The sequence below is a fragment of the Dendropsophus ebraccatus genome, chromosome 10 (genome assembly GCF_027789765.1).
Source record: "Dendropsophus ebraccatus isolate aDenEbr1 chromosome 10, aDenEbr1.pat, whole genome shotgun sequence".
Classification (NCBI taxonomy): domain Eukaryota; kingdom Metazoa; phylum Chordata; class Amphibia; order Anura; family Hylidae; genus Dendropsophus; species Dendropsophus ebraccatus.
Window position 1 is genome coordinate 88,620,162 of NC_091463.1, and position 23,993 is coordinate 88,644,154.

A 23,993-nucleotide genomic window follows, 5' to 3' on the forward strand; every position below is an offset into this window, starting at 1 on the left:
TTTTGTGTACGTTAAAAATGGATCCATTAAATGGACAGCAAAAACACAGTGTGAACCCAGCCTAAGAATATTTATACAGATTTCTCAAGCTCTCCAATACCAAGATTCTCTTCCTTGCTCATAACAACCAATCACAGCTCAGCTTTCACTTTACCACAGCTCATAAATATTTGAAAGCAGAGCTGTGATTGGTTGCTATGGGCAGCAAGGGACATTCCTACCGTAGTACTGCTTGATAAAGCTCCCTGTATGTCTACTGAGCTAGTGTGAACCCTGTATTGCTGTTCTTCCGCTGTCTACCTCACACAGCAGTCACACTGTGTGTCCCCTTTCCAGGCCAGGTTCCAGTCCTCTGCCCCCCCCCCCTCCCCCCTGCTTTTGGCACAGAGAACCTTGCTAATTTGTGTTCCCTCAACCCCATAGGATCCTGCTAAGTTAGTCTCTCTACCCCTCCCCCCTCTCATAGGAGAACCCCTTAGGGTAGCTTCACACGTAATGGAATCGCAGCGGATTTCATGCTGTGAGTTTACAGTGAAATCCACTGCAATTTCCCTCCTGTCAGTTTCAAAAGGATTACATACTCCCAGTGGAATTGTTATCCCGCTGCTAGTATGTAAGCGGCGGCACCCTTAACCCCCGGCAGCCCAGTGCATATGTTACTCGGTCTGTGCTCCGGCTTATTCTGAGACTCCCGGGGTCCTGACATCCCACTGTCCCACCGCAGCGCACTGATTGGCTGAGCGAGATGTTCAGATGCCGGGAGCCACAGAACAAGCCGGAGCGCAGACCAGGTAATGTAGAAGTAGAATGAATCCCGGAACTCGCTTGTGTAAACTGCAGTTTACACAAGCGAGTTACGGGATTCATTCCACTTCTATGTGACTTACTGCTACAAGCACCGCGCCGCAGAAATAAACGGAGTGCCGGTTGTTTAAATTTTCTGACCAGGTAATGTATGCACTGGGCCACAGGAGGGTTAAGGGGGCTGACGCTTACATACTCGCAGCGGGATGACAATTCCACTGCGAGTATGTAATCCTACTGAAATTAACAAAAGGGGAATCGCTGCAGATTTTGCTGTGAAATCCGCTGTGATTCCGTTACATGTGAAGCTACCCTTACACTGGACTATAGGCTGACCAGGGGCAGCATTTCCTCTAGAGCAGCGCTTCTCAAACTTTTGTACTGGAGCCTCACCCAACAGAGCAAAGTGATGCCTGGGCCTCACCCAATGGCGGATTATAATGTGGGCAGTTTGGGCGGCCACCCGGGGGGCCCATGCCACGCCGCCCACATTATAATGCCGCTGCGGCCCGGCCCCCCCTCGCCACTGCAGGCTCTTGTGACCGCAAGCATTGTTTTGCTTGCAGTCACAAGAGTCCTGCTCTTACTGTTCCCCGGCTGATGTGCGGCTGCCGGTGGTGTCCCGTCCTATCCCCCGGCAGCGCGCGCATCACAGAGCTCCCCGTGCGCCTGCTGCTGTGACTTCCGGCGCACGGGGAGCTCTGTGATGCGCGCACTGCCGGGGACAGGATGGGACACCTCCGGCAGCCGCACATCAGCCGGGGACAGGCGGAGAGGCTCGACGGGGGAACGGGTTGTAAGGTGAGTTTTTTGTTTTTTGTTTTTTGTTTTTTTAATCTGCCTGCACGGAGGGGGAGGGGGGACCAATCTATAAGGGGGGAAAAGAGGGGGACCATCTATAAGAGGGGGACCATCTCTAAGAGGGGGGGGGAAAAGAGGGGGACCATCTCTAAGAGGGGGGGAAAAGAGGGGGACCATCTCTAAGAGGGGGGGAAAAGAGGGGGACCATCTCTAAGAGGGGGGGAAAAGAGGGGGACCATCTCTAAGAGGGGGGGAAAGAGGGGGACCATCTCTAAGAGGAGGGGGGCCATCTATAAGAGGGGGACCATCTATGGGGGGGGAAGAGGGGGACCATCTATAAGAGGGGGGGGGGAGAGGGGCACCATCTATAAGAGGGGGGGGGGGGAAGAGGGGGACCATCTATAAGAGGGGGACCATCTATAAGAGGGGGGGAAGAGGGGGGCCATCTATAAGGGGGGAAAGAGGGGGACCATCAATAAGGATATAAGGGGGGGAGAGGGGGACCATCTATAAGGGGGGGAGAGGGGGACCATCTATAAGGGGGGGAGAGGGGTACCATCTATAAGGGGGGGAAGAGGGGGGCCATCTATAAGGGGGGGGGGAAGAGGGGTACCATCTATAAGGGGGGGGGGAAGAGGGGACCATCTATAAGAGGGGGGAGAGGGGGACCATCTATAAGGGGGGGAGAGGGGGACCATCTATAAGAGGGGGGAGAGGGGGACCATCAATAAGGATATAAGGGGGGGGGAGAGGGGGGCCATCTATAAGGGGGGGGGGGGAAAGAGGGGTACCATCTATAAGGGGGGGGAAAGAGGGGGACCATCTATAAGGGGGGGAGAGGGGGACCATCAATAAGGATATAAGGGGGGGGAGAGGGGGACCATCTATAAGGCGGGAAGAGGGGGGCCATCTATAAGGGGGGGAAAGAGGGGTACCATCTATAAGGGGGGGGAGAGGGGGACCGTCTCCTATAGGATTAGCACCCTCCTCTACTGATATCCTCTGTGCTGCTGGGACGCTGCGACCTCCCCTATAAGATCAGCCCCCTCCTCTCCTGACATCCTCTGTGCTGCTGTGACCCTCCCCTATAAGATCAGCCCCCTCCTCTCCTGACATCCTCTGTGCTGCTGTGACCCTCCCCTATTAGATCAGCGCCCTCCTCTCCTGACATCCTCTGTGCTGCTGGGACCTCTCCTATAGATCAGCACCCTCCTCTACTGATATCCTCTGTGCTGCTGGGAGGCTGCGACCTCCCCTATAAGATCAGCCCCCTCCTCTCCTGACATCCTCTGTGCTGCTGTGACCCTCCCCTATAAGATCAGCCCCCTCCTCTCCTGACATCCTCTGTGCTGCTGTGACCCTCCCCTATTAGATCAGCGCCCTCCTCTCCTGACATCCTCTGTGCTGCTGGGACCTCTCCTATAGATCAGCACCCTCCTCTCCTGACATCCTCTGTGCTGCTGGGACCTCTCCTATAGATCAGCACCCTCCTCTCCTGACATCCTCTGTGCTGCTGGGACCTCTCCTATAGGGGGGAGGGGGGCCCAGGTTACATTTAATTCGCCACTGGCCTCACCAGACTGTCCAAGAGCCTCACCATCCGTGAGTCCGTGGAAAAATAAAAACTATTGCTCAGTCTGTCTACCCTTCATTTGTCTCCTAAACACTATAACATTAAAATAAGTATAAAAAGAGTCAATAATGTTCCTAATCCTGAGAGTGTGGCAGCCAGGAAAAGCCTTTAGTCTCCAGCTGTGCCTTACCAGCAACTAGGGGGTGCCTCGCAGTGTGAGAAGCACTGCTCTAGACAGTGGCAGCGTCTTCAAACTACAGATTATAAATCCTGTCTGCCTGTTTGCAGGTGTAAATCTAGGTGATAAATTAGATGTGGGAAGAGGCTGAACTGTCTGGTAATAATGCACATAATAATCATGCTCCAGCTGTGCCCCTACCTATTATTAATAAACCCCTGCGCCACTATTTAATGACCCCTTTCTTCCCTCCATACACTAATTATGCACACTGTGCTTCTTTACAGTAATAGTACCCCTGTGCCCCCAGTAATATTGCTCTCTGTTGTCCCAGATTATAATAATGCCCCCCCCCCCCCCATCATATAGTAATAATGATCCATTGTGGCCAAACAGAATAAAAATAAATGGGAGTTATTAAACTGGTGTAAAGTTAAACTGGCTCAGTTGCCCCTAGCAACCAATCATTTTACTTTTTATTCCTTACAGATTCTTTGGCAAATGAAAGGTGAAATCTGATTGGTTGCTAGGGGCAACTGAGCCAATTCTACTTTACACCATGTTTGATAAATCTCCCCCTAAATGCTTACCTAGCGCCCATGATGGATAGAGCTGCTGCTCCTCTTTTCAGGCCCAAAGCCTGTGACCTCCAGAGACGGGATCTCCAGGAAAGTGCAATGACCTCATATCATCATGTGGCCAGTCTGTGGGGAAGGAGGAGACAGCCCGAGTACCGCCTGGAATTCCGAGATACAGCCTAGGGAATCGGCTGTATCCCAGAATTCCAGTCGGTACTCGGGCCCCACGGACCAGGAAGGCATAGGGAATTAAATGCTGCAGGTTCGAGTACATGTACATGTCACATCATCCCGGTGGTCTCTCTCCCATCCTGCACCAGAGCTGTTACCGAAGGTTACCCTGCTTCATGCTCCTGTGCGTCGTGACATCACCATTTTTGCTAGGAATAGAAGACTTCAAGCTGTAGTAAATGAAGGAATAAAGCACTATATGTGCATTTCCCATAATTAGTGTATATTGAGAATTTGTATAATTTTTGTTGGATAACATAACATACTGAAATATATGTTTTGGCTGAACTTCTCCTTTAGGTCTCTGGGATATGTATTGAAGCCAGAACATTCCATCACTAAACAATGTATTGAGTCATACACTCACCGGCCACTTTATTAGGTACACCGGTCCAACTGCACGTTACCACTTAATTTCTAATCAGCCAATCACATGGCGGCAACTCAGTGCATTTAGGCATGTAGACATGGTCAAGACAATCTCCTGCAGTTCAAACCGAGCATCAGTATGGGAAAGAAAGGTGATTTGAGTGCCCTTGAACGTTGCATGGTTGTTGGTGCCAGAAGGGCTGGTCTGAGTATTTCAGAAACTGCTGATCTACTGGGATTTTCACGCACAACCATCTCTAGGGTTTACAGAGAATGGTCCGAAAAAGAAAAAACATCCAGTGAGCGGCAGTTCTGTGGGCGGAAATGCCTTGTTGATGCCAGAGGTCAGAGGAGAATGGGCAGACTGGTTCGAGCTGATAGAAAGGCAACAGTGACTCAAATAGCCAACCGTTACAACCAAGGTAGGCAGAAGAGCATCTCTGAACGCACAGTACCTCCAACTTTGAGGCAGATGGGCTACAGCAGCAGAAGACCACACCGGGTGCCACTCCTTTCAGCTAAGAACAGGAAACTGAGGCTACAATTTGCACAAGCTCATCGAAATTGGACAGTAGAAGATTGGAAAAACGTTGCCTGGTCTGATGAGTCTCGATTTCTGCTGCGGCATTCGGATGGTAGGGTCAGAATTTGGCGTCAACAATATGAAAGCATGGATCCATCCTGCCTTGTATCAACGGTTCAGGCTGGTGGTGGTGGTGTCATGGTGTGGGGAATATTTTCTTGGCACTCTTTGGGCCCCTTGGTACCAATTGAGCATCGTTGCAACGCCACAGCCTACCTGAGTATTGTTGCTGACCATGTCCATCCCTTTATGACCACAATGTACCCAACATCTGATGGCTACTTTCAGCAGGATAATGCGCCATGTCATAAAGCTAGAATCATCTCAGACTGGTTGCTTGAACATGACAATGAGTTCACTGTACTCAAATGGCCTCCACAGTCACCAGATCTCAATCCAATAGAGCATCTTTGGGATGTGGTGGAACGGGAGATTCGCATCATGGATGTGCAGCCGACAAATCTGCGGCAACTGTGTGATGCCATCATGTCAATATGGACCAAAATCTCTGAGGAAGCTTCCAGCACCTTGTTGTATCTATGCCACCAAGAATTGAGGCAGTTCTGAAGGCAAAAGGGGGTCCAACCCGTTACTAGCATGGTGTACCTAATAAAGTGGCCGGTGAGTATATGTGTATTTGCCATGAAGTATAAAAGCTGGGTGACATATGTAGTAAATGTGGGGATGCCAGAGCTTCATCCATTGGTTGTATAAGTATAAGATCCCAGGGTACATTTGGCACTTTTCTGTGTAAAAACCTCCATTAGTTAGAATTATAGTGAAAGTTACAACAAGACAACAGTGATATTGGTGTAAATGAACTTTATTCATAAATGATACGGCCAATAGGCAGGAAATACTGTAATATTTATTACATCCTCACAGGGTTTTATTTACCAAAACACTGATCACTATTCCCATTCCCTATGCAAAAAAAGTCTCCTGGTGCCGACAATCTGGGGATCCAATGTTTTCCGGGTAAAATGTACCCATGAGCTGTTCCCAGGAGTCACTGATCAGTGGGTCACCTATCCTGTAGACAGCTCATCACTACATGTCACCCGGAAAACCCCTTTAAACTCTTGTCTCATAACTGGAAACCAACTAGTGGTGTTATATAATCTGTAATTCTGAATGCTTGAAGGTTATATTACACAGCCCGAAGGGATCAGTGATTTCCTAGATTGACACTTGTTTACATGGCTCAGTTATCACGTGGGCAGGGCTGCACAAAGGATCCTTGGATTGTTCATGCAGCCTTTACTTCTATCAGTTGTCTCTATTACACAAAGGATGATGTGTAGCTGGAGAAAGGGTTTTATCACAAAGCAAAACAATGTGATTAGTCAATGATAAGACATTTGTTCGTATGGAGGCTGATCACTGGCTCTGTTATACAGGCCTATTCTTCTGATAATCACTCCATTTAATAGGACCCCTATTACACGGGACAATCAGCAGGAGCAAGCAAGCACCTGTCGGTCAGCGCTGGCTTGCTCCTCATTCCCTGCTGGTTGCTGGTGCTATTACACGCACTGACAGCGAGCGGGTAAGTGTGTGGGGGGAGAGCTGCCGCTGACTATGCTTATACATGTACAGTATGGGATAGAATGTGTTGGGTGTCCGCTGACTATGCTTATACATGTACAGTATGGGATAGAATGTGTTGGGTGTCCGCTGACTATGCTTATACTGTATAGTATGGGATAGAATGTGTTGGGTGTCCGCTGACTATGCTTATACATGTATAGTATGGGATAGAATGTGTTGGGTGTCCGCTGACTATGCTTATACATGTACAGTATGGGATAGAATGTGTTGGGTGTCCGCTGACTATGCTTATACATGTACAGTATGGGATAGAATGTGTTGGGTGTCCGCTGACTATGCTTATACATGTACAGTATGGGATAGAATGTGTTGGGTGTCCACGACTATGCTTATACATGTACAGTATGGGATAGAATGTGTTGGGTGTCCGCTGACTATGCTTATACATGTATAGTATGGGATAGAATGTGTTGGGTGTCTGCTGACTATGCTTATACATGTACAGTATGGGATAGAATGTGTTGGGTGCCCGCTGACTATGCTTATACATGTACAGTATGGGATAGAATGTGTTGGGTGTCTGCTGACTATGCTTATACATGTACAGTATGGGATAGAATGTGTTGGGTGTCTGCTGACTATGCTTATACATGTACAGTATGGGATAGAATGTGTTGGGTGCCCGCTGACTATGCTTATACATGTACAGTATGGGATAGAATGTGTTGGGTGCCCGCTGACTATGCTTATACATGTACAGTATGGGATAGAATGTGTTGGGTGTCCACGACTATGCTTATACATGTATAGTATGGGATAGAATGTGTTGGGTGTCCGCTGACTATGCTTATACATGTACAGTATGGGATAGAATGTGTTGGGTGTCCACGACTATGCTTATACATGTATAGTATGGGATAGAATGTGTTGGGTGTCCGCTGACTATGCTTATACATGTATAGTATGGGATATGATGGCACTTGACTTCCATTAGCCAGAACTTCTGCTTCTCACAGACAACCATTCCCTAACACAGCAGCTACGTAGGTGACATTCCTTGCAAAAAACATGGCGATCTCCATAACAGCTGCAGGATTAACAATATGAAGTAGCTGTGGTGGCCGCCATGTGTCTAGAAGCGTTCATCCGCTCTTAAACATGGCTCACGTTCTATCAGCAAATACTCACGTCCTGTAAAAACTGAGCTTGTTCCTTTATAAGAGACACAGAATACTGATATAGGACAACAAACTATCATTCAGCATCTTTCAATAGAGAAATGATTCAGTAAAAACAAACTCATTTCCCACAGTCTCTATATCTGCTCTACTATGATCACTATCCAGGGATCGTTCATGTGGCCTGGCTGCTCGATTAGTTGTGCCGTGTACATACACTCCATGTGAGCACTGATCTTGCTGATCGGCACTTGTTTGCTTCTGTAGACAGCCCCATATCGGCTAACAGGACTATTATTAATTCTGGGATCACATGACCCAACCATAATTGTTTCACTGTATGGTAAATGTGAAATGACTAAAGGTCCCCATATAACTTTCATCAGCCATAAAACCCTACTCGGGCTGTTCTGATGACCACTGACAGATGATGTTGGTGGTGACAGGGGCGTAATGGAAAATCCTGCCCGACCCCCTTGTTCTGGGAGTGATAAGCTGCTGCCAGAGCACTCTAGCTGCAGCTTACACCTCTGCATAGGGAACACAGGAATTCTCAGCCATGCTGAACGTTCCTGTGTATGGGGAGTATGGGCGGTAAAAGGGAGACATAACTATCAGGCGAACAATCAGTTATTGAAGGTGTACGGCCATCTTTACAGCTGACAATGGTGATCTGTATCTCATATAGAATCTCCAGTGTCCTGAATGGAGGAGGATTCTATAGTCTATTTACACCAGACATTTATGTAATATGTAAGAACGGATAATCGTGCCTCATATTGGAGAGGTGTGAGGTCTCCGATACTGATCAAAAACATCTATTAACTTATAACCAAACTGGAACTATCGAAATCATATCCAAACCTTACCGAAAATATGAAGCAAATGTAATAGCGAAAGCATAAATTATAGTGATATAATGTAATATAAGCCGATTATATCCCCACACAATGCACTATTATTGCAGATGCTGTAATATATATAAAAATATAGTCTTATCCCCAAAACCTTATTGTAATCACCTAATAAACCTAAAGAGAAAGCAACAATATGTGAGAGGAAACCCGCCATATAACAGATGTATTACACATGCAGAGTCATTTACTATCAGATCCTCTTATGGAGGGGGGGGGGGGAATCATTCTTTTAAAATTAACCGATACAAGAAAGTTATAAAGATTTGTATTCTCTTTAAAAATCTCAAGTCTTCCCATACTTATCAGCTGCTGTATGTCCTGCAGGAAGTGGTGTATTCTTTCCAGTCTGACACAGTGCTCTCTGCTGCCACCTCTGTCCATGTCAGGAACTGTCCAGAGAAGGAGCAGGTCCCCATAGAAAACCTCTACTGCTCTAGACAGTTCCTGACATGGACAGAGGTGGCAGCAGAGAGCACTGTGTCAGACTGGAAAGAATACACCACTTCCTGTAGGACATACAGCAGATGATAAGAACTGGAAGACCTTTAAATAAAAGTGATTTACTTTCTAACAGCAGTTGATTTGAATTTTTTTTTTTTTCGCTGGATAACCTCTATTTCATACATTTAGGGGTCGTCCCAACCAAATCGGTACAGTCTCCAGACTTCAGATTTCTTTCACTTTGTGAGATGTTACTGTGGGTGAAATTGTCTGGGCGGCCATTTTATTTCAGGATTAGGCTGAATAATAGATCATTGTATATGGCGGGATCATTCTACATTACACACATGGAAATTAGATAAATGACGGATGGAAAGCGAAGATTCTTCATAGTCTGTAGCATAGAAGCTGAAGGTAGGTCTTCTCTGGTTCTATAATGACACAAAGTACAAAACGTTCCCATTAGAGACCATTATACTGGTGATAATATCCTACAGATGCTCAAAAACCTTCTATACCCCAGGAAGCCGACTATAATGTAGGGATTTGTCTCTATACAAGTTTTACTACAACAGAGAAGGTAAAACCAATGAATGATATAAAGGGCATGTCCATCTCTGAGCGACGTCTGCACAGTTTATATACAGACACAACTTACATCACTATATCAGTTATGGCATACAAGGGAATTTCTCTAGCATTGGATTACGGTATAGTGTCTAGGACCTAAACTACCTTTATAACTATATCCCCCTCTGACGTCCCCCATTATCTCTTTCATCCCAGTCGGTTTTCCATAACTCTAGATTCCAGTTTTCCTATTTCATTACATGGCGGCAGCTTTTCTAGAATACATCACCACTTACCATTAGGCTTTGGCGACATTATCGTTTGACTTGTCAGAGGACGTTTCTGAAGCTGTGAAAATGGGAAAATATTAGAAAGGAAATTCCACCTTCTAACAAGATGCGGCAAGTGAGATGTGAATGAACAGCTGAGTAACACCGTAGTTATTTAATTACTGGTTTGTATATATTTTTGTATTTATATTGGTTTGGGTTATTTTTACGTTGTCCCCATTCATGTACAGCGGATTATTCATAATTCTTCTGGAGTTACTTCACCCAGGCAGCGAGCGAGTGTTGTTAGAAACGTTCATTCTACCGATAATCGGCCCATATAAAAGTGTCAGTGATTAGCGCCCACTTATCTATAAATCATTGTTTATCGGTCGCACATCTCCGGACGATAGCAATGTATTTAAATGGCCGCATGAGCAACACAGGGAACATTCGTGCAGTGAACACTTGCTGATCGGTGCTCGTGTGCCTAAGATTGTGCTGTCTAAATGGAGCCTTCTCCTTCACAACCTACAGGGGTGATTACCTATTGGTTCCATTAGGGCAGAGCTGTCATCTGTAACTACAGCTTAGCCTGAGGTAGTCTGAGCCACACCTCCTGCTTTATCATTGGTTCAGCCTTCTGCTCCTCCCCTTTCCCTGCAGAAGGGCCTGACTGCTAGCCCGGTCCCCCGAATCTCTGGTCGATCGCCCCGTACGTAGATGCAGGCACATAGGACTGACCTCCAATATCACATAAAACCTGTGGACAGATCTCATGAAGGTATCCTCATGTATTATGAATTCTATATTGACGGTATGTAGAATTAATAGAATGGGGGTCCTACACTTGGAAACCCCATCTATTAGCCAGGATAAAAAGATACCAGTGTACCATGTGTACACATGGTACAGTTATATACTATATACATCTCATATACAGTCACATACTCTCCTCCATATTCACTCCTTCACATCCCATTAGCGCACACAATGTATTAGTCAACATCACATATACAGAATACTCACTGTTGGTCGTCTTGTAGCCGTCTTTCTTTTCTAAAATAAGAAGAGAATTTAGAATTAGGAACCTAAAGAACCCATTATCACCAGATCCATATAAAAGAACATATAATAAGAATGATGGAAGATAGCGGAGAGGAGAGAAGCATAAGATAGAATGAATTAGATAAGCATAAGTTAGAATGAATGATGATTGAAAAATGTTTTCTAGACGACATTCTGTTCACACTATCCTTTAAAGGAGAAGTCTGTCAATTTTTTAAAAATTGAGAAGAGAAGATAGTGCCCCAGCGTGAATAGGATTCCTTTTTTCCGTGTCTACAGCAGCCTTACCACAGGAGACACTAGCCCGATATTGTCTGTGGATAGAAAGTCCCTGCACATGGGTCCTGGCCTCCAGGCCAGGTCCTGGAAAGTACTACAGCAGCACACAATCTTGCCTCTTTCTCTCTCACAATACTGAAATAATCTGGACTAGGCTGTCCCAAACCTGCCTTACCTCACATTATATACCCTCAGGGAGCTATCTGATTGGGCAGAAACACATAAGGAAACATAGAATTCAACCTCTGATAGGCTGGTGGAGGAGAGACAAGTGTGAGGCACTCAGCCTAGGAATTGGCTCTTAATTAGAGGAACAGACAATGGCATATACATGCCTTTCACAGTTACCCACTTAGTAACATTCCCATTAGCTGTGCCAAGTAATAAGCAGAATACAGTGACATCTAGTGGCAGGAGCCCCCTGTGCAATCCTATCAGCCAGGGGGCCCAAGCCCCGGACATTTATAGCCTATCCCTAAAAGTTAACCAGCTTGGCAGCAAAAAAAACAAAACATCAACTGATCTGTTACCTGTTCCCATCAGCTCCTCTCCCTGCAGTGCACGTTCTCCTGTCATCTTCCCCTGCAAGCAGCGCAGTACAGAGACACTGCCTGCGCCAGAGGTCCCTGCAGCCTCTATCATTCATCTTTGTGTGTTTGCCTTTAAGAAGTGCACACACACACACAGATGAATGATAGAGGCTGCAGGGACCTCCGGCGCAGGCAGTGTCTCTGTACCACGCTGCCTGGGCTAAAAGATGACAGGAGAAAGCGCACTGCAGGGAGAAGAGCTGCTGGGAACAGGTGACAGATGAGTTGATTTTTTTGTGTTATAACAAGGGACCTACACAGGAGGGGGGCCATCTATAACAAGGGAACTACACAGGAGGGGGCCATCTATAAAAAGGGAACTACACAGGAGGGGGCCATCTATAACAAGGGAACTACACAGGAGGGGGCCATCAATAATAAGGGAACTACACAGGAAGGGGCCATCTATAACAAGGGAACTACACAGGAGGGGGCCATCTATAACAAGGGAACTACACAGGAGGGAGCCATCTATAACAAGGGAACTACACAGGAGGGGGCCATCTATAACAAGGGAACTACACAGGAGGGGGCCATCTATAACAAGGGAACTACACAGGAAGGGGCCATCTATAACAAGGGAACTACACAGGAGGGGGCCATCTATAACAAGGGGACTACACAGGAGGGGGCCATCTATAACAAGGGAACTACACAGGAGGGGGCCATCTATAACAAGGGAACTACACAGGAGGGGGCCATCTATAACAAGGGAACTACACAGGAGGGGGCCATCTATAACAAGGGAACTACACAGGAGGGGGCCATCTATAACAAGGGAACTACACAGGAGGGAGCAATCTATAACAAGGGGACTACACAGGAGGGGGCCATCTATAACAAGGGAACTACACAGGAGGGGGCCATCTATAACAAGGGAACTACACAGGAGGGGGCCATCTATAGCAAGGGAACTACACAGGAGGGGGCCATCTATAACAAGGGAACTACACAGGAGGGGGCCATCTATAACAAGGGAACTACACAGGAGGGGGCCATCTATAAAAAGGGAACTACACAGGAAGGGGCCATCTATAACAAGGGAACTACACAGGAGGGGGCCATCTATAACAAGGGAACTACACAGGAGGGGGCCATCAATAACAAGGGAACTACACAGGAGGGGGCCATCTATAACAAGGGAACTACACAGGAAGGGGCCATCTATAACAAGGGAACTACACAGGAGGGGGCCATCTATAACAAGGGAACTACACAGGAGGGGGCCATCTATAACAAGGGAACTACACAGGAGGGGGCCATCTATAACAAGGGAACTACACAGGAGGGGGCCATCTATAACAAGGGAACTACACAGGAGGGAGCCATCTATAACAAGGGAACTACACAGGAGGGGGCCATCTATAACAAGGGAACTACACAGGAAGGGGCCATCTATAACAAGGGAACTACACAGGAGGGGGACATCTATAAAAAGGGGACCTCACAGGAAGGGGACATCTATAACAAGGGGGCTACATGGGAGGGGGCCCATCTACAATAGGGGGAATACACAGGAGGGAGCCCATTTACAATAGGGGGAATACACAGGAGGGAGCCCATCTAAAATTGGGGGAGTAGACAGGGGGCCATCAACTATAGGAGACTACACAGGGGGCCATCTACTATAGGGGGACTACACATGGGGCTATCTACTATAGGAGCACTACATAGCCCAGGGCCCAGGTACATTTAATGTGGCAATTTTATGGGAGGAATTACCTACCATACGGGGCACTATTGGGAAACTAACTACTATTTGGGACACTATTATAGTATTACCTACAGCATGGGGGAAATAATGGGGTAACTACTGTGTGGGGCACTATTTTGGGGTAACTTCTGTATGGGGCACTATTAAGGGGTGCTGTTAAGGAAACTAATATTGCATGGGCTACAGAAAGGGACATTATTACAGCTTGAAAAAAGGTAGGTGGTGTTATAAAAGTGTAGAACCTAAGATGTGTGTCTGACAGATTCTACTCATCATTAGATCAGTGGTGACCAGAAGAAGTCATTGTGACAGCCTGGGTCAAGTGGGGAAGACAATGAAGACACCAATCAAAGAAGACGTGACTTGTGAGTAATGAAGGTAATGAAGGTATGCCTGACATAATGATGTGGGGTCTACAGCCCTGTACTCTGACCCAGGAAGTCTCCCTCACCTTCCAAATCATAGCAGATCCACTTCAGGCTGGGGCTTACATCAGAGGACAGGACTGTGGGGGTAATCTCTCCATAGCTGTAACCCCTCTCTCCCCGGACAGAGAGTGCTGCATGTATGTGCCCACATCTGTCCTGCTCATTCCTTCCTGCTCCCTGCAGTCTCTGTCCGCCCTTGTGTTTCCCATCCTCTCCATCACTGTACAGTAACTTATATCACATATTCAGCTGTTTATAAATGTTTGTTTCATCTGTCCTACATGTTATTCAGAATAATAAATCATTATTTTTGGGGTGTGTAACCAATTGTCTGCATTTTTATGATTTCTTATGGGAAAATTTGCTTTGGTGTAAGAGCGATTTGGATTACAAGCGCGGCCCCGGAACGAATTATGCTCCTAATCCGAGGCCCCACTGTACATCCAAGATTCAGTAAGATAGATATTAATTCACAGTTTTGTCCGATAACATCTTACATCTGCCCTGTTAGAGGACATATATACAGTCATGCCAGTATAGGAGAGAAGCTCTGCATTATTTACACTTACTTTTATACAGCAGAAATACACCAACCCCAACACCAGCAAGAATGACGACCACCACGGCGATGATCAGGGGGGTGACCCAGCTCGGCTTTTCTGGTTCAGGTTCTGGTTCAGATAATGGAAATTGTAAATGATCTGTAGGTTACACTGTAATCTCTATGTATCTCTATGGATCTCCATGTAATCTCTATGGATCAGAGACCCCTTCAGCGGGCTCATACCCACCTAGGGATCAGTCGCACAAAAAATCTAATCAGCTGATGAATATTTACTTGTATATCAGCTGATCGCTGGCACTTTTACACTGGGGCCAATGGGGAGGTTGTGAAAAAAAATAAGTGGCCTAAAGGAGCCCATATACTTTCACTAACTGTCTGCTGAACAATTATTTGGCTGACAGTTCTCTCTCCCATCCCCCATACACATGACCGTCTGGCTTGGCATAATTTAATGTATTCCCTGTGCGGAGGGGTAACCACAGCCAGACTGCTCTGATGGCAGCTTATATCTAGAAAAACAAAGGGGTCAGGCAGTGAAAGTCCATCACAGATGTTAGTGGAGACTCAAAGGGCAGCCATACAGCTGCCTAGTATAAAGTGTATAGGGGCCTTAACCCCTTAATGACTGAGCCAATTTAAATTTTTGCAATTTCCTTTTATCCTCTATGTGTTTAAAACCCCATAGCACCTTCATTTTATCATCTACACTCCCACACGAGGTCTTTTTTTTTTTTTTTTTTTTTGTAACACCAATTATACTTTGTACACAACCAAAGAAATTGCACAAATAATCTAGAAGTATAACAAATCCTTTATTACCATATACATCATATACATAATATTAAAAACTCAAAATTTCCATGGGGAATGACACAGATAACACTAAGGCCAGAGGGGGAGGAAGATCTCAGTGCGGTAAACCAACCAAGTATATATATATATATATATATATATATATATATATATATATATTCAAAAATACCGCAGCACACCTCAATTGCAATAGAAAAAAGTGGTTTTATTCACCCATGTAAGGAAATGCAACGTTTCAGCTCAAGCGATATGAGCCTTTCTCAAGCAGTGAACACACACCCCTCTGTGGGGGGATTTTATACACAGCAAGCCAGTAAACAATTAGTGATAATAAAGTGCAAAAATAGTGCAAAATTATACATATCGTGTATATAAGCGCATCCTGCGTTAATATATCATTGTCATCTATTATATGTCAAATTGCAAACTCAGTGTATAACAAATGTGAGTTTAAAATGGAATGAAGAAACATTTGAGTCAATTAAGTAATCAACAACCAACTGTGAGTAGACAGCGGCGGCCAACACAGCGATCCAAACCCTCTGCTGTGAGCAAGCTTGTTTACAGAAAAATAGAAAAAAACTCAACAGATAAACTGACCGTCTGGAGAACGCTCCATGTGTATATCCCTTGTAAGATGAAGCGCACAGCCATCTTCAAACGCAACTGCGTGCGTGTCAGTATGTTGTGCGCATGCGCTAGGCCTGCGCTAGGAGCCAATAGAGAGAGAGAGGGGAGTGTATACAACATCACATGACTATGACGTGTTAAGAACGTAATCTAGTGTATAAGGCATAATAATGTATATACTGTGAATACAATGAAGAAAATCAGGAGCGTAAAGTAGGTAATGCAGGGCACCAACATGATTCAGTTTACAAGCACACCAATTACCACTGGACTCGCAGTCGCCGGACAACAACTATCAGACAACTGCCGATGTCCGGTATCACCTCTCAGCGCAGGGGAAATCTGCTCCGAGTAGTGTTCCAGACAAACACTATACTATACTATTGACATGTACGTGTTTGTATCTACAATCTTTTTTCTTAACACACTTAAAGGATGCGGTTATAGGGTAGCAGGGAAGTATGTATGGTGTGAGCCCCCACTGGGTTGTCTGGAACACTACTCGGAGCAGATTTCCCCTGCGCTGAGAGGTGATACCGGACATCGGCAGTTGTCTGATAGTTGTTGTCCGGCGACTGCGAGTCCAGTGGTAATTGGTGTGCTTGTAAACTGAATCATGTTGGTGCCCTGCATTACCTACTTTACGCTCCTGATTTTCTTCATTGTATTCACAGTATATACATTATTATGCCTTATACACTAGATTACGTTCTTAACACGTCATAGTCATGTGATGTTGTATACACTCCCCTCTCTCTCTCTATTGGCTCCTAGCGCAGGCCTAGCGCATGCGCACAACATACTGACACGCACGCAGTTGCGTTTGAAGATGGCTGTGCGCTTCATCTTACAAGGGATATACACATGGAGCGTTCTCCAGACGGTCAGTTTATCTGTTGAGTTTTTTTCTATTTTTCTGTAAACAAGCTTGCTCACAGCAGAGGGTTTGGATCGCTGTGTTGGCCGCCGCTGTCTACTCACAGTTGGTTGTTGATTACTTAATTGACTCAAATGTTTCTTCATTCCATTTTAAACTCACATTTGTTATACACTGAGTTTGCAATTTGACATATAATAGATGACAATGATATATTAACGCAGGATGCGCTTATATACACGATATGTATAATTTTGCACTATTTTTGCACTTTATTATCACTAATTGTTTACTGGCTTGCTGTGTATAAAATCCCCCCACAGAGGGGTGTGTGTTCACTGCTTGAGAAAGGCTCATATCGCTTGAGCTGAAACGTTGCATTTCCTTACATGGGTGAATAAAACCACTTTTCCCTTACGTCCCATTGGCATCACAACATATGGGGTAAATTCGCCCCTGCGAGCCCCTGGGACGAAGGAATATTTAATGAAAAAATATCAATTAAATTTTAATCCCCTCCTCCATGAGGTATAAATAGGCTCCACCTCCCCCTAGACCTCAGTCTTTTTTTACTTCGTTGCTGTTAGCCCTAGGGGACTTTGTCCCTCCTCCGTTTTTATGCTTTGTTAACCTGTTGCATTCAGGTTTTCTCTCCAGGTAATGATTGCTGGGATGCCGCTGGAGCCGGTGTCCAGGTAGTATCCTGATATTTGCTTCTGCAGGTCTTAGCTTTTAAGTTTTTCTTACCTAGTGCGTCTTGGAACGCACTCTGCGTGTCACCCGAGCCGCTGGCTTTTCTTCCATTTGCGTTCGACTGTGGAACGCATCGGCGCTGCGTGCGTCTCAGCACTGCGGCATCAGCGTCATGTCACTTCCGGGGGGCGGCAGCGGCGTGCGCTCTCTGCATGCCGATTAGCTGTGTGTTCAAGGCAGAAGGTAAGCTGTTGCTACCTCTAGGTCTGTCTGTCTTCCTCTGGAAGGATTTTCTGTGGCTCATTTGGATCTAATAGAAAACATCTGAGTGCAAAGTGCTGTGATCTCTCTTCTATATACTTAAAAGTAAGTGTTGCTGCCACCTAGTGTCTCTTTCCGATATCACTCTAGCCAGGCTAGTGGTTTATATGTATTGTAATACATTGATTATTTGCAGATGTCTGAATGGAGACCAGTCCTGCTGCTGGCAAAAGACCTTCTAAGGAAGCACTTCATGTGCCGAGTGTGAGACTCCACTACCTGACTGCTATGGATACCGTAGGAGGATCATTTTTTCCAGATAAGATTTATCCTTTCTTTCATAAAAATATTTATGAATGCCTAAAAATATTTATAATGCCTAAATACGCTGTCCTTCATGCAGACCTAAACCTATGAGGAGCCTGATGTTCAGGAGGTAGTTGTATGGGTCAAGGACTATGTGCAAAAGACTTTAGCGGCTAATGAGATTCGCCGCCCGTGTCCTAAGTTAAAGACCAAATGGAACATTTCTCTCTCTACTCCCAGCCTTGAGTATATTACTTTATGGCTGTAGGATTATGGTCATTTTCAGTTTTACTGTGATTGATGAAGTTAAGTCATCCTCTTCTTCTGAAACCTCTTCTACTTCTGAAGATGAGAAAGAATTATTCAGGGGGTATTTCACAGCTGATAGAATTCACAAGCTCTGCTAAGCTGTGCAAGCTGAAATACACCCTGAGGAAATAGAAGAGGATAGGATTGGTCCTCCTCAAAAAGCCTAGGGCTTTTTCTGTGGGTAAGACTTCATTGTCTATGTTACAGGCGGAATGGAAGGAACCGGAAAAGGCTCCGGGTTTGAGCAAGAGGTTTAAGACCTTATATGTTCTCAAGGAAGAACAATGTAAGGACTGGATTGAGCCTCCAAAGGTGGACCCGGCCATAGCCAAACTGTCAAAATGTACTGTGCTGCCTGCGGAGGACGGATCCAATCTTAAGGATCCGATGTATAGAAGGGTGGAGGTAGCCCTCAAGAGATCATATACGGCAGCGGCAGCCCAAGGGGCAGTCTCCATTTCTTCTTTGAGGTTTCTAGAAGCCTAAGAAGATGGCTGACCAAGGTCCAGGAAAATTGGAAGGTAGAGCTAGCAGGGACAAGGTCCCTCGCTCCTTAAAAAAGGTCATTATGGCCATTGACTTCCTCTGCGATGATGCATCTCAGGGAACCAGGTTAGCGTAAAAAAACTAGTACGCTCTCAACCGCTGCCGAAGGGCGCTATGGTTAAAACCCTGGGTTGGAGATGCTAACTCCAAAATTCAGCTCTGTAATATGGAGTTCCAACCAGGTAGGCTGTTTGGCTCTAAGCTGGATAAATTAATGGAGGAATTGTCTGACAAGGAGGGGAAGTCCCTACCATTGTCCTATAAGAGCGGTGATTCCTTTCGCAGAGCAAAATCTCCTCAGCGAGGCAAAGGGAGATACCAGTACAGAGGTCGAGGAAGAAACTATTCCAGAAGAGGTTCCGGGAAGCAGCAGAATAAGGACACCAACAAGAAACCAGACTTCTGACACAGAAGCTGTCCAGTGGGAACACGTCTGAGTTTTTCTCCCTGCCTGGGAAGAATTAAGAAAAGATCACTGGGTGTTAAATATTATTCAAAATGGTTATGTCCTTCATTTATCATCTCTTCCTCCTCCAAGATTTCTTCTGTCAAGAAATCTTAAGCCAGAAAGACACTTAGTCCTAGAGACAGAAATTCTTTACCTCCTTTCCATTGAGGCTCTAGAGGATGTTCCTCTATCTGAGATCGGTCAGGGAGTTTACTCCCCAGTGTTACTAGTGCTGAAGCCATCCGGAAATTGGAGGCTTATTATAGATTTGCGATATCTCAACAGGTGCATCATAAAGAAGACGTTCCACATGGAGAACATAAGATCGGTAAAATCTATCCTCCAGGAGGGAGATTTTATGGTCACCATAGATCTACCGGATGCATATCTTCATGTACCGATTCTGAAGGCTCACAGGATAGCCTTCGCCATCCAAATCCAGGGGAAGGTAAGACACTTACAATTCAAAGTCCTTCCATCCGGAATACCTCCGCACCCTTTGTTTTCACAAAGGTAGTGTCACCATGATGGTTCGCTTCCGTTTACAGGGGATAAAGTTATCCCTTACCTGGACGATTGGTTGATTATGACTCAGACTCAGGATCTTCTGAGAGTTCAGTTGAACTATGTCCAGGACATACTTCAACAATTAGGTTGGCTCATCAACATAGAGAAATCAGACTTAATTCCTAATTCCTCCTCGTCAGGTATTCATAAGAACATAAATGCGCTTTCTTGGGCTCCTTGCCTCAGCTGCGGACGCGGTGCCATGGGCGTTATGGCACATGAGATTTCTTCAGAGAGAAGCACCAACAGTATGGAACCGAGGACTGAAGGACTTGGATGCGATGCATGTTCTATCGACTCAAACAAGACATTCTCTAATGTGGTGGAGACAAGTCAAACATGGAGTTTTATTTTCAGAACCACACTGGATAACCATCACGACAGATGCTTCAGGAACAGGTTGGGGAGCTCATCTGACAGTCATCACGACTGCAGGATCTTGGAGTCAACAGGAATCCGCTCTGCCCTCCAACGTGAGGGAGCTCAGATTTACCTAGCTCTTCTTCATTTTTCTCCTCCTATTTTACAGAGAGCAGTCAGAATCCGGATGAACGACATGACCTGTGTGGCGTACCTAAACAGGGAGGTACCAGATCCCCTTCTCTCCTCAGGGAAGTAAAGATTTTTCTGTTGGGCAGAAACCAGAATAACCAGACTCTCTGCGATTCATATCAGGGGTGTCGACAATATATTGGCGGATTGAGTCGAGGCCTGACATTACCGGGGGAATGGTCTCTCTCAAGGAGAGTGTTCATTCAGTTAACCCAGAGGTGGGGGCTTCCTCAGAGAGACCTCATGGCATCAGCAAGCAATGCCAAACTGAGGAATTTCTGTTCCTTTTACAGGGCAGACAATCCCACGGTATTGGACTCAATGACAATACCATGGACATACCAGCTGGCGTATATCTTTCCTCCCATAGCCATGATTCCCAGAGTTTGACTAAGATCAGTCTAGATCAGTCGTCAGTAATAATATTAACTCCCTTCTGGCCGAAGGGGTCATGGTTCACCCTGCCCATGAATATGAGCATAGGGGAATTTTGGAGATTACCTCTGCATCCGGATCTAATATTCCAGGGTCAACATCTGTGCAGGAATCTTTCCAGCCTCAGCTTGACAGCTTGGAGACTGAGAGGACCGTATTAGACTCTAGTTTTTCTGAGAAGGTATAGTATACCCTTTCTCACGCTCGTAGTAGCACTACAAATAAATCTTATGCACGTATTTGGAAGATTTTCAAGATTGGTGTGCAAGCAGGAGTATTGATGGACTTAAACCTTCTACTCCACAGTCATTGGAGTTTTTACAGGAAGGCTTCTATAAAGGATTAAAACCTAGTTCCATCAAGGTGCAGATAGCAGCCCTCTCTGCACACCTAAACTCACGTTTCTTTCAGATCTTGGAGGTAAAGAATTTTGTTAAGGCTAGACTAGGCCTAACCTGGTAAAGCAGGTAGACCCATGGGACTTATCCTTTGTGTTGAGACGCCTGTGTCTTCCTCCCTTTAAGCCTTGGGAGGAAGTAAACTTCAAGTTAACATTGAAAGTTTCTCTTTTACTAGCCATTACCTCTGCTAAGAGAGTTGGAGAACTTCAAGCCCTTGGCTCCGCACCTCCATACGTGATTTTTTTCCCAAGACAAAGTTATCCTTAGGTTCCTTCCAGGATTCCTGCCTATGGTGGCTTCATTTGCCAACATCAACCAGCCAATAGTATTGCCTGTATTTTCTCCTACTGGATCATCTAAAGAAGACTTGGATCTTTCTTTATTGGACATATCCAGAGCTATCAAGATCTATCTACATAAAGTAGGTGATTTTCGTAACGACAAGAATTTCTTTATCCCTTTCGCAGGAAAGAACAAGGGGAGAAAGGCTTCAAAACCTTCAATATTCAGATGGATCTGTGACTCCATTGCCTTATGTTACTCCTTTGCTGATCTGGATCCACCAGAATTTACCAGGGCTCACTCTACTAGAGCTGTGGCCTCCACTTGGGCAGAGCGTGCCGCTGTGCCACTTGAGGACATATGCCAGGCAGCTACCTGGTCGTCTTTGACTACCTTTGTGAGATATTTCAGGCTGGATACTTCTTTCTTGTCAAGAACAACCTTTGCAAGATCTGTTCTTAATGCGGACATAATAAATAACCCGCCCATTGGGGATAATGCTTGCTAATTCCCCATATGTTGTGATGCCAATGGGACGTAAGGGAAGCTAAAATTATTATGTTAATTTGTTTTCCCTAAGACCCATTGGCATCACAAGACTCCCTCCCTGTGTTTTATGTTTCTTTATAATTAGACTGAGGTCTAGGGGGAGGTGGAGCCTATTTATACCTCATGGAGGAGGGGATTAAAATTTAATTGATATTTTTTCATTAAATATTCCTTCGTCCCAGGGGCTCGCAGGGGCGAATTTACCCCATATGTTGTGATGCCAATGGGTCTTAGGGAAAACAAATTAACATAATAATTTTAGCTTTTCTATTGCAATTGAGGTGTGCTGCGGTATTTTTGAATTTATATTGCCTACACCCTGGACCCGGGTGTTTACCGCTGGCACCCCTATACTATATACCTGAAGTGCTGCTTTTTTTCTTTGTTTATATATATATATATATATATATATATATATATATATATATATATATATATATATACATACATACATACATATACACACACATATATATATATATATATGCTAAAGTACTATAGCGTAATATGTGCCAATTACAACGCTGCCATCTGGTGGTGACTAATAGTAAAGTACAGGCAGTAATGTTGAACTAGAACACCTCAACATAGAAGTGGACAGCTAAACCAGTACTATATAATCTATAGAGGAAAACAGGTACGTAATTCCTCAGCTGGCCACCAACTAACAAAGGAGCGCCAAAAGTAAAACGTCATATACAATTGCAGTTCATATGTGACCACATTCCAGCGTCCAGGCACCGCACACACACTGAGATCTTACCACCGTCCGGCCCACAAGCCCGACGCACGTTTCGCTCTCTTCATCAGGAGCTCCTGGAATGTGGTCACATATGAACTGCAATTGTATATGGCGTTTTACTTTTGGCGCTCCTTTGTTAGTTGGTGGCCAGCTGAGGAATTACGTACCTGTTTTCCCTCTATAGATTATATAGTACTGATTTAGCTGTCCACTTCTATGTTGAGGTGTTCTAGTTCAACATTACTGCCTGTACTTTACTATTAGTGACCACCAGATGGCAGCGTTGTAACTGGCACATATTACACTATAGCACTTTAGCATATATATGTGTATATATATATATACTTGGTTGGTTTACCGCACTGAGATCTTCCTCCCCCTCTGGCCTTAGTGTTATCTGTGTCATTCCCCATGGAAATTTTGAGTTTTTAATATTATGTATATGATGTATATGGTAATAAAGGATTTGTTATACTTCTAGATTATTTGTGCAATTTCTTTGGTTGTGTGTATAGGTTTGGTTGCACAGTAGATTTATTTAGGCAGGACTTTGTTTTGGGTTGTCTGTCCAATTATACTTTGTAATGAGTCCCATCCGGAGTGTACACATATAGGGGGGCATTTACAAAGTGTACGCCAAGGTGAAGGCCCAGGTTCGCCCCTCCTCCCTGGCGTACTCCTGGAGTACGCCCCGCTCGCCCAATGGGCAGGCTGGTGGAGCATGGGGGGCGTGATATATGCCTGCTCGCAGGTGTAAATCATGACGCAAATCTACACCAGCTGGAAGCAGGTGTAGATTTGGTACGCCGGGCGCAGATTCGTGCACCTCTTAGCGAATCCTGCTGGGAAAAAGGGGGCGGGGCTTAATATAAGAGCGGCGTACTTGTACGCCAGT

General features: G+C 45.4%; 1 protein-coding gene across 1 annotated transcript in view; it reads right to left on the bottom strand.

Annotated features, from left to right (window-relative positions):
- Positions 1-9,381: 9,381 nt before the first annotated feature.
- LOC138766301 (class I histocompatibility antigen, F10 alpha chain) overlaps positions 9,382-23,993 on the bottom strand; it is a 223,764-nt gene continuing 209,152 nt past the window's right edge. Inside the window, exons 6-8 of the mRNA XM_069943799.1 lie at positions 11,073-11,102; positions 10,071-10,122; positions 9,382-9,635 (exon numbers count right to left, since the gene is read on the bottom strand). Coding sequence (XP_069799900.1) covers positions 10,073-10,122; positions 11,073-11,102 — 80 coding nt within the window. The 3' untranslated portion in view covers positions 9,382-9,635; positions 10,071-10,072. The remainder of the gene's footprint in view (positions 9,636-10,070; positions 10,123-11,072; positions 11,103-23,993) is intronic.